At 42.8% G+C, this 12,136-nt stretch overlaps 1 protein-coding gene across 1 annotated transcript in view; it reads left to right on the top strand.

Moving 5' to 3' along the window:
• Positions 1 to 12,136, top strand: part of TRAF3IP1 (TRAF3 interacting protein 1) — a 47,172-nt gene that overhangs the window by 7,363 nt on the left and 27,673 nt on the right. Inside the window, exons 3-7 of the mRNA XM_018564614.1 lie at positions 5,243 to 5,404; positions 5,733 to 5,876; positions 6,341 to 6,892; positions 9,844 to 9,944; positions 11,382 to 11,430. Of these exons, the coding sequence (XP_018420116.1) occupies positions 5,243 to 5,404; positions 5,733 to 5,876; positions 6,341 to 6,892; positions 9,844 to 9,944; positions 11,382 to 11,430 (1,008 nt within the window). The remainder of the gene's footprint in view (positions 1 to 5,242; positions 5,405 to 5,732; positions 5,877 to 6,340; positions 6,893 to 9,843; positions 9,945 to 11,381; positions 11,431 to 12,136) is intronic.

The following is a 12,136-nucleotide window of genomic DNA, read 5'->3' as shown; positions in this document are numbered from 1 at the left end:
CAATCCGCCTTCTGGGTCTCTGCTACAGTCTCTATGCTGAACAATTTCCCTGTGCTGTTAAGACACAGAGTCATCACGGAGTATAGCAGCCATTCAGAGGACGCCTAGTATTTCGCTTGCTGAATAATAGATGTTCTCTGATTAGACAAGGGGCAGTGTCATTCCTTCCCAAAAATCTGCCTGCCTTTATTAAGCAAAGTTGTATTCCATAATATGCATGCGAGTTTCATCTAAGGCAGCGGTTCTCAACCTGTGGGTCGCAACCCAAAAGTGGGTCGCAACTCACTGTTGAGGGGGGTCGGAGCCTCCACTTCTGCTGCGCTAGGTGAAAGGCTCCTCAGCCTCCTCCTAGCGCAGCAGTGTCAGTCAGCGGGAGGACAGCAGAGGCTGTGAATATAAAAATGCAGCTATACAAACTCCCTGGCCGCTGCAGTGACATCTAGTGGCCGGGGAGTGTGTACAGCAGGGCTTTTCTATTCACAGTCGCTGCTGTGCTCCTGCCTCCCATACAATGGGAGCTCTGCAGGAGGCGGGCGTCTAAGCAGTGCTGGGGCTGAGAAGGCTGCATGGAGACAGAGCAGGCAAGCAGGTAGCAGGGGCTGGAGAGGGCTTGTATTCTTGTGAGTGTGCTTCTATTTTTAGTCCCAAGTCCAGCACCTTACTAATTCTGGAGTCCAGCGCTCCGTTGGGGGTCATCACAACTTGGCAAATGTTACCAAGGGGTCCCGGCCCTAGAAAGGTTGAGAACCACTGATCCAGGGTTCTCCAAAAGCCCTAAAATCCTGGAGTCTATCTTGTGTAAATGTTGACTGGTTCTTGTGATTGAGAGCTTTGGCCAGCTTCTCACTGACCATTCGTGAAATGTGTATAAGTGTTCACACCCCTCTTCCTCAAAAAGTCAATACTTTGTAGAGCCACATTTTGTAGCAATTACAGCTGCTGTCTATAAGCTTGGCACAGACGCTGGGATTTTATCCATTCTTCAAGGCAAAACTGCTCCAGCTCTTCAAATTAAACGAGTAGTGTTGGTGTACAGCAATCTTCAAATCATGCCACAGATTCTTATTTGGATTGTCCTCAGTTGCACTTTACAGCGATGTGTCAGTGAATACATTCAATGACAACAGTTTTTTGTTTTAGTAAATTCAGTATTTAAAGTGCAACTAATGATTTAATTATATAACCCTTTTACATCCCGCTTTGCCCTCTTTATTTTTTAACTTTCAGTTGTATGGTAAAATTCACCAATAGGTACAGCCGTAATAATTCTAGATAAACAGAATGACAAGTATGTGATGTATCCGCCGACCTATGACAATTTCTCATTCCATCTACAGGCCTGTATTTTGTATTTACCTGACCTGTTCAAATTTGTGATAGAACCCTATAGAGCTGATTCATTTATTTCCTATTTGACAACATGGCACATTCCCGAGCTATCACTTACATGGCAACCTCCACATAAACGTCACTATTGTTGCCCAGTTGCAGATGAACACAAGGACAAGCTACAATGGCTGAATATTCCTGGGAGGTAGTTAGGCCAGTAAAATTTGTGGCAGACATTCCTTAGCTGTCTGCTTCATGTACTTCCCTCTCTAGATATTGTCTGCTTCTGGATACTGGTTTATACATTTCTACATCTCCAGTATATTTGTCAAATAATACATTATTTTAGGTTTGACTAATATCCTCTCTTCACTTGATCAAATGTATACTATAAAACAAATAATGAAGATATGTTGTACCACCGATGGATCAGAACATTGGAGTAACATTTGTATTGTAAGTGTTACACAAAAGTAATATTAAAGGAGAACTATGAGGTGAGTGCTCTTCACTCACCTCATAGTTCTAGCCGACCTGTGACAATGAGACTGTCACAGGTCGGCTCAGTAGATCGGGAGGTGAGCGAACATATACCGGCGTTCGCTCACCTCTCGATCCTGTCACGGTTCTCTGCCGTGACAGGGGAGGGGCTGGATTCCCCGCTCCGGTCCTCCAGCGCTGACTGGCGTAACGGACGGGGGAGGGTACAGCTGGCTCTGCCTCTAGATAGTCGGGCTCTGCCTCATCGAAGTCGGGATCTGCTCCGGCTGCGGCGTCTCAGTATACCGCGAGTTGTAGCTTGCGGTATACTGAGCTTAGGGTAACGGGAGGACGCTAGTTTGTGTCCTCCCGTTACCCTAAGGAGAACTATGGGCAAAAGCCCTAACCCCATAGTTCTCCTTTTAAAGGATATGTAAACCCAAGAACAAAAACAATATACATATTTCAGTTTACCAGTCCTTAGGCCTCATGCTTACAGGCATCAAAATACATATTTCCAGATATGTTTGGAGCTCATTTCAAAATGCATCTGAATTCACGTAAGGGTCCATTGACAAATAGCGTTTGCATTTTCCGTGCGGAAGACCGCACGGGACGCAAATGTTATATGTAAATAGTCTGAACAATGCACATGAAAGTGCATTGTTTTTTCTGTTTAGAGCTGCTTCGTACAGCCGCTCCAGTGTGAATGGAGCCTGATATTTTTATTTGGCTAAATGCCCACCTAATCTTTGAGCAGTGTCTAGGTGGATTCAGTCTAGCTGCATTTACACGAACAAGAAATTAGTTCTGTGTCATTTATCCCAGCTTTGCCCACCAGTTGTAGATTGGCTCCTACATCCTTCTCTCTGCTCAGTACAATAGGCCCACAATAGTTTATGGGATATGTACTTCCAGGGTCAGGTGCCCCTTCTGCGTTCTCCCTGGCCAGAGGTTCAGGAATTGTTGCAAGAGAGATACGGGGCGGATACATCTCAGAGAAATAAATCTAGAAGTGATTTCTATGAAAAATAAAGACATAGTGCAGTTAAAATAAAATATTTTTTTTGTCAGGTTTGCACTGAAGATGGCTGCTAATTATTTGGAGGCATGTTCCTGAGATCCAAGTGTGTATGTCAAGACATATGATTTCTGGGAAGAATAGTCCAGCAGTCAACTCAAGCGAACACAATTTGCTTGATCTCTGTGTCTGACTCACTTTTATCTACAGGCAGCTCTTCCTCATTCTTTGGTGTTCCAAGGTTATCTGTTGCAATTGTTTTAAGTATGTCAGATTGTCACTCAAGCTTGTGTTAATGTACTTGCAGTGGAACATAGGGCAAACTTCTAATTAGAAAATAAAAAAATATATGATATATGGGAAGTGTTTTACCTGCCAAACGATTTGTGATTCTGTTCAGCCACTCAAATGACATCCTTAGTTCAGCTTTGCAGCTTTCCGTGTCAGGCTTTGTTTTGCTTTAGAACAACTTCTTCTCTCCCCGTACATGCCAGTGTGAAGCAAAAGCAGCTTAAGGGCCCATTCACACCACATCCAGATCATCTCCAGACCAGACCAGATTGTTTCCGGGCCTCTGTTCACACCAGCGCAGTCCGTTCCAGACCAGAAAAATGCATAATTTTTCTCTGGTCTGGAATGCACTGGAACTGTGGGCAGGATCACACCATTTTCCGGACCAGATCTGGTCCCGAGAATGGTGTGAACCTGCCATGAATCAGGTTGATGCAGCCAGGGCCGGCCTTAGCGGTGTGCGGCCGCACAGGGCGCCATGGCAACAAGGGCGCCGTGCGGCCGTCACAGCGGGGAGGAGACCGGAGCCGCTGTCATCCTGTCAGTTTCAGGATGGCAGCGGCTCTGTGCGTGGCTGAGCGGAGGATCGGTAAATATCAGTGATATTTACCTTTTTCATTTACATGTAGTCGGGTTTTGTGTTCTGTTTTTTATTTTTACTTTTTTAGATGCACTTACTTGAAAAAAGGGATCGGCATGACAACCTGACACTTTATTTTTATAGACTCTATTGTAGTTTGACATTTATTGTTTACCTTCTGTTTTATTTGATAATAATTATGCAGCTTAGGAGATCAGGTGCAGGTCATATCTGTCCTGTACTGAGAGCATGCAGGTTACACAGGAGACTATAAAGCTGAGCCAGAAAATATGGCTGTCATTATTTAGCCTTACATTGTGGCAGGAATATGCGTTTCACAACACTGTCTGAAAAGAAGTACCAATACTATGGTAGGTAAATGGGTAAAGGTGTATTTCTCTGTGTATATTGTACTTTGCCTGTAATTCCAGAGGGGTAAAACTGCAACAAGCCTATAAGAAGAGTATCTAACATGTTATTAAACCTGTTTAGTCAATCTGTTGTATCATTGTTGTGGAGTAAGCGTCACATCCTAACCTTACATTATCCATACTCTACCACTCTATTCTATTTCCAATGTTCTTTTGTAAATTTGATAATTTATGCTCATGTTTTAATAACGCATTATAATGTGTGGTCCTTTTGGGAAGATTTTACAATTTACATATCTCACTGTATACAAACGGCTAGTGAAGTGGGCTTTGCTTATAGAATTTAGGTAAAACAAAATTTTACTAGGAACTGTGCTGTGGAAGTTGTACCCAAAAAAAGGCAGACTGAAGGCAAGGAAGTTAGACATGAGCATTGCCTGTGGTCTACCTGCATCTGATCTTCCCCATTACTAACATACAATGCATTTTTTTGCACTTTGTCTCTGTGGGGAGGTGACCATCTTGGTAGAGGACTTTTCCTTTCTGGAGACTCTGACATGAAGAAGCAAACTGTGATCAGCACAGTAGTGGCATCCCCATCCAAATCTCACCCCAAATCTTCTCAGACTAGCATTCAGAGACAGTAGTGCCTTTTATCTCACACTAAAGATATACAGCTATGAGGCTGTACACAGGAGTGTCCCTCACATACCAGGAAGTGCACTGCTGTTTTTTTTCAGGAGGAATTTCAGACAAAGGGTACATTTTTCTGGGTACTGTTTAGGTACAATTAGCTAGCTGTCATCAATACATAGCAATTCACTTTTTGAGTTCAGGCCCACTTAAAATTAGAGCTGTGTCAAATATTTCAGGATTGAGATCATTATGTTGTTCTTGTACATGGATCCTTCCTCACTTCAAGTGTCCCTAGTTTTTTAATTAGTATTGATAACCAGTATAGCTCCTGTGTTTTATTGAGAGTATAGGAGTAGAAGCAGTACCTTTTGATCTAATGTCAGATGTTGGTTAAAGATCTGAAAACCTTCTATATCAAAATTTGGATAGGTTGGAGTAACTACTTTTTTACAGCAATGTATGTGCTTTAATTCTCTCTTACCACGTTTACTTGTCAATTTTCCATTTTAATTGCAGTTTGTTTGTAATTCATAGGATAAGGATTCCAAAATCAGCTTCTTACAGAAAGCAATAGATGTAGTTGGTCTGGTGATTGGAGAACCTCTGTCTGTGAAGCCAGCTCGTATTGTGGCAGGACATGAACCGGAGAAGACGAATGAGTTCCTACAGGCCTTAGGGAAATGCTGTTTGAATAAAGTATGTGTCCACTTGAACAAGATTGTTTTTCATAATTCTAATCCATACATTAGCTGGTGTGTTTTCAGGAAGGAAGGACTGGAAATGTTCATGTGTTTGTCATGTTAGCCAGCCTCTTACTAGATTTATATTTAAAGACTTGCTCTAATAAAATTAATGGGACTATGGTTGCTGGGGGCAACACCTAATACGTTTTACTTTTTCCCGCGTTTCACATTTTACTCAAAGGGTTTAAGGGTGGGTTTCTGGGTAGAATGACAGAACTGGAAGTATGACATACTAAATGACACTGACTTAAATATTCAACCTTTTTTAATTTTATATCTAGTTATCCAGTGATGATGCTGTGAAGAGGGTTCTAACAGGAGAAAAACTGGAACCTAAAGGGAAGCCTTCATCAAGCACCAAGTCTCAGGATAAAGAGAACAGAGAGGCAAAAGATGAAGAACGAAGGAGCCAGAGGGAGAAAGAGGTAGGCATGTACACTTGCTGCCCTTATCAGGATATCGAGGATGAAGTGCAATTAGCCTAATGACATCTTAAAGGAACCTAACGGTACATAAATAGGGGAGCTGCAATTGCTGTCCTTTTTTAAGGTGTAACCTACAAAGCTATCATCCCTACTTTACTGTCTAAGGACTTTGTACAAACATGCTAGTGAGTTCAAAGATCACTTGTTCCAGGTCACATAATATGCCTATTGGACAACGGGATGGAAGGTGGTGTTATTAAAGTTGTATGTATAGCCAAAACAGTTAAAACCGTATCAGGTTGTTTTTTACTGTCTGTGTGAGGGCTGTTTGGGAGATCTTCCGTCACGTCTGGTACTGCTTTCATGACCTCTCTAAAATTGTAGATTTCACTTTATTTACTGTCTTGGTAACAGTGTTTAACCGTTAACTGCTAAAAGCTAATGTTGTTTATCTTGTGTTTTAGGACAGGAAGGAGTCTGAAATCAGGGAAAGAAGTGGGAGCAAAGACAGAAAAGACAGACAGCAGCTGAAGGATGAGGAAAAAAAACATTCTGAGAGAGAAAAAAAGAAGGAACGGGAAAGAGTGGGAGAGACAGAGAAAGATGGATTGCGAGAAGGAGAAAAAAATGATAGAGAGAAAAGCAGAATAAAAGAGTCTCGGTCAGAAACTGACAAAGACAGAAATAAAGAGAAAGGCGGGGACAGAGAAAGACGAAGTGAAGGGAGCCATGGAAAAGAGAGGGATAGAACAAGAGATAAAGAAAAAGTAAGAGGCCGAGAGAGAGAACATGAGAAGGAGCGAAACCTGGAAAAAGAGAAAGATCCTGAAGATCGCAGTCGTGAAACGGACAGAGATCGTGGTGACCGTAACAGGGATGAGAGGACAAGAACACGGGAACAGGATAAGGAACGAAGACGAGAAAGGGATCCGGAAAGGAGAAAAGAACGTGTAAGGGAAAATGAGCAACAAGGGGACAGAAAGGAAAAACCAGAGGAAGCAAGATCAGAACGAAAGGTAATAACGCAAGTGAACTGAGTGCAGTGCTGATCGTTCATTCTGGCATGCATATAGACTAGGGATGCACCGAAATTTTTGTCAGAAAATAGCACTTTTGGCAAACTGTCAAAAGTACCATGACCGCCGAAAATGTGTCCGAAAATTCAGTGTATCCCTAGCTTCTCTCCTCCATGCTGGACGCCAGTCTGTGTGCCTTATGATGCAGTGGCCGGCGCCCATCGTGTAGGAATGAAGCTTTCAGGAGGCTGAGCAGGCGGTGACAACAGTCAGGATGCCTGGAGTGGGGCGGGCTGCTGACAGCTGTCATCGTTACAGGAAGCCGTGCTCTCCTCCCGGCTCCGCCTAATGTGTCAGGATGGAGAGCCCTGTGATCCGTCACAGAAGACGGAGCTCTCCTCCCCCCACCGCCGCTCGGCCTCCTGTGACAGCCGATTTCAGGATGGAGAGCGGTATACAAATTCTCAGTGATTAGCTGATCGTTGAGTGTTTGTAAATAACTGGACATAGTGTGCTTGCTTTTTCCCCAGTTATGAATGAATGGGAAGTGTTCTACATCACTTCCTGTTCATTCATGATTGTGGGCATAGTAAGCACACTATATCCTCAATGCATGAATAGACAAGAACACTCAGTATAGAGGCTTCCTGTTCATTCATAACGTGCTGCAGAATAAGAGATTGAGGACTCTGTGTCCCCAATCTCTTTTTCTATTTTAAAAGGGAAATATCAGGGAGATATTTCTCTAGAGCCTACAGCAGTAAAGTTAAAAAAGAAAAAGAAAACATTTTTTAAAAAGGTTGGAAAAAAGAAAACGTCATTTTTGGTTTTGGCCTGACAAATTTTTTAGTCTGGTCTCAAAATTCCATTTCGTTGCATTCCTAATACAGACGTTGTATTATTTATAGAAAACCGTAGTCAAATAATATATAGCTAGGCCTTGGCTGCAATGCTAACTATAATGTGGCTAATTATATATTAACACACAACTAGAATTCATATTTCTTTGATCTCTGGCACTGACTAGATACTTTGGCACTCCGTATAGTGTCAATAATAGAATTCTGAATAGTAGTGCATATGCAAGGTCATTCTCTAGTACATCTACATTACTTTTTGCAGATCAAAGAGAATGAAAAGCTGTGTTTCTTTGTGCAATATAATATATTCATCATTAGCTCAGCAGCATACTTTCCACAGTTCTAAGACTCCATTTCTCTTTTATCAGCATAAAACATCAGAGGAGTCTGCAAAGAAATCCTCGGACACCTCTGCAAGAGAAAGCAAACGTGACGCAGAGAGAGAGGTATATAAACACGTTAGCAGTGTCCTACTTCCTGTACCTCATAAAATAGTCTTGAAAACCACACGTTTAGTTTTTACTAATGGAAGCTACATAATCTCCATGCTAAATGTAATACTTTTGTTGCTGGTGGAAAAAAGAAAGTGTGGTATTTTTAACACACTGATATTAATCAATTGCTTACTCAAAGCCAAACTGCTGTAAAAAATATAATCTGGGAAAAATAAATCAAAGCAACTGGACTTGCTGTCTTTTTCTTCAAGTCATTTTGCTGGTCACCCAACCAGCTTTCTCAATTCAGAATGACTTTTACAAAAATCCTCTGGGAATAAATATGGTGAATGTTGCTCCAGGAACAAATTATAATTTACACACCACATTGGGCATATACATGATCACTAAAAAGCTGTGTGTTATGTGTGGAGTGCTGCTGCAAAGTCTAAACATGTTAGCTTTGCTGCATGCCAGCTCCTACACATAATGGTGATCTTCTGGGCGCTGAGGGAAGTGAGGGATGCAACTGGAGCAGTGACGTGCTCCAGTCACATCCCCAGCCCTCCTTGCTAATTGCGCATTCACAAAATCCCTTGCTTTTTCTCAAAGAATACTCTGTGATTGGAGGGTAGGATATGATGTCATATCCCTGCCCCCTCTCCTCCAATCACAGAATGCCTTGTTTTGTTTGAGAAAAATACAAGGCATTTTGTGAAAGGGCAAGTAGTTGGAGAGGCAGGGATGCAACTGGAGCACTTCACTGCTCGAGATGCATCCCTCACTTCCCCAGAAGTTTGGCATTATGTGTAGGAGCCAGTATGCTGCAAGGTAAGATTTTCATACTTTTCAGCGGCCCTCCACACATAACAGAGCTTTTTCATAATAATTTGCACACCCAGTGCAGTGTGTAAATCATCATTTTATTTCACGGAGTATGGCTTTAACTTTTATAACCATTGGAAAACAGAAAAACTGAAATATGATTGTTTGGAGGTGGACTACGGTAGTGCATTGTTTTCTTTCAAAATTAACATGGGTGTGTATATTTTATCATATGGGTAAGCTTGATTCCATTTCAGAGAGACTTTAAAATCATATGGGTAAGCTTGTACACATTTCAGAGAGACTATGAAATCATATGGGTAAGCTTAATTCCATTTCAGAGAGACTTTGAAATCATATTGGTAAGCTTGGTTACATTTCAGAGAGACTTTGAAATCATATGGGTAAGCTTGATTACATTTCAGAGAGACTTTGAAATCATATGGGTAAGCGTGTACACATTTTAGAGAGCCTTTAAAATCATATGGGTAAGCTTGGTTAGATTTCAGAGAGACTTTGAAATCATATGGGTAAGCGTGTACACATTTTAGAGAGCCTTTAAAATCATATTGGTAAGCTTGGTTAGATTTCAGAGAGCCTTTAAAATCATATGGGTAAGTTTGGTTAGATTTCAGAGTTAAAGCCGACAGTCGGCTCTACAAGTTTAAACAGAGTCCCGGCGGCAAAAGTCACCGGGAGTCTGTTTAAACAGCCCCGATGCTGGCGACGTACACTGTAGGTCGTCAGTCACGAAGGGGTTAAAAATCATATGGGTAAGCTTGGTTAGATTTCAGAGAGACTTAAAAAATATGTATTTTTATTTTTTTTGCAGTTGTCTGTTTCATCCAAAGCATCTCGGCCATCCGCCTCAAAATTACGAGAGAGAAGGCCAGCCAAACTTAGTGGAGAAGGTGAGAATAAACTATTTTCAGAATTATAGATGGATAGACTGGTGACGATGGAAAATGAAATGATGTAGCAGTTGATTTGATGATAAAATAATTTAATGTTTATGTACTAATACAAAAATATTAGCTTTTTTAATATCGGGGATGGACCGATACCGTTTTTTTTCCGGTATCGAGTACGAGTACCGATAATTGTATTTCTGTACTGTCCGATACCGAGTACCGGTGCATTGTGCCCCGATTATCAGGAAGTCGGGCGGTGGATCGTGACCCGTCACCCGGCTTCCTGATTGCCAGTGAAGCTGGTTTTCTAGTGAAAGAAATCCGGCTTCACTTGCCAAGGCTTCCTGACCAATCAGGAAGCCGGGCAGCGAGTCATTGTGTGCCGCCCAGCTTCCTGATTGGTTAGGAAACCATGCTGCCTAGCAACAAGTGAAGCCAGGCTTCTTAGCTAATCCGGGAGGTGGGTCATAACCCACTGCTAGGCTTACTGATTAGAAAGGAAGCTGGCTCCATGCTCCCTCGGTAGTGCTGGTCAGAGGGAGATCTCCCCCTGACCGGAAGTTCTGGTATCAGAGGTAAGTATTGGAGCATTTTGGCGAGTACGAGTATTCGCCCAAATACTGGGTATCGGCACCAATACTAGTATTGGCATCCCTATTTAATATTACTGTACACAAAGCAGAGAATTGTGTCAACAAGGGGTTAATGGCACTACACAATTAAATCTCTCACTTGTAGGTGAGCCTTCGTTGTTGTCTTCTTGGCAGCTACTGGAGAGACATCAGAAAGTTATGAATGCTGGTAAAGCACACACTTTCCAGCTTTGTGCCAGGACATGGTCTGTTCTCCTCATTGTTAAAGTAAATCTGACGTGGCCTAAAATGTTTCTAAGGTAACAGCAGTGCTTAAATGCACAGCTTAAAAGAATTGACACTGAGAGGAGCAGGGCTTAGGCCCAATTCACACACGAATCGGCCTGCACGTACAGCTGCGTGCGGGGCCGTACCAAGCAGCTGCCAGGAAGGACAGGTGCTGCGTGTTATTAGTACGCAGCCCCCGTCCTTCTCTATGGGGCTACGCGGCCGTACGCCCCCCTACGCTCACCTCAATTGCAGGTCCGTAGGGGTGCGGGTTTTCTGGCCGGGAAGCATACAGGATCCATTCCAGCGGCGTATGAATACGATCACCCGCACCCCTACAGACCTGCAATTGAGGTGAGCGTAGGGGGGCGTACGGCCGCGCAGCCCCATAGAGAAGGACAGGGGCTTGCGTACTAATCACACACAGCACCTGTCCTTCCTGGCAGCTACTTGGTACGGAGCTGTACGTGCAGGCCGATTCGTGTGTGAATGGGGCCTTAGCCTTGCCCTGCTTGGAAGTAAAGGCCCCATGCACAGTCTGGGCTCTACAGGATCACATGGAATAATCTGAAGACTAATGTTGTATTTGCAGACATTACAAGTACTGCTTTGCCCAGCGAAGACTACAGAAAACAGCCTCCTTCTCTAGTAGCATATATTCACCTTTCCTTCACTATTAATGCCCCTCCAATCAGCCTCCTGGAGCAATAAAAACCAAACATATTTCTGGTATTTCCAGTTGCAGAGAAGTACTTTTTTTGACAGCATCAGTACCTCGTGATTGGCCCACCACTGTCACATGGGCGTGGCAAAAGTTCTCAGCCCTAGCTGGCTTACATTAGTCTGTCTTCATTGCTTTCAACTGATTGAAGCAGTGGGGTAGTGAATAGGGGATTATTAAAATGAAGCCGTTGATTTGCCCTACCTTGCATAACACAACTATATTTTAAATATGGGTGATTGGTGCATGGCAATAGTGGAGATACTATATATTTGAAGTTACACTTCAAAGAGACCCTGTCACATAATACAACAGCTTAAATACTTACCTTTCCTACTGCCTGCTCTGCTCAGTGCTGCTTCATTGCAGTGATCTGATCCCCCAAAGCCCTCTGGGAAACTGACACTTGTCGGTCAATCTCCGTGACCCCCCCCCCCACAGTTCTCACTGGTTCCTCCCGCTGACATCACTGTAGGATACAGAAGTGACATGAGGTCAGAGGGAGGAACCAGTGAAATCTTCATTTATATTTCGAGTGCCGGGTCTCTTTTTAAATTCTCTTTCTTGGAGCCAAAGGAGATTATTATACCTTTTAGGAATTAAAAAACAAAGATAGGAAAAGCAAAGTGAAAT

This window comes from Nanorana parkeri, unplaced genomic scaffold (genome assembly GCF_000935625.1).
Source record: "Nanorana parkeri isolate BGI_ZX_2015 unplaced genomic scaffold, ASM93562v1 scaffold765, whole genome shotgun sequence".
Taxonomy (NCBI): domain Eukaryota; kingdom Metazoa; phylum Chordata; class Amphibia; order Anura; family Dicroglossidae; genus Nanorana; species Nanorana parkeri.
Note: the sequence above shows the minus strand (reverse complement) of the source record. Positions and strands in the feature narration are given on the sequence as shown.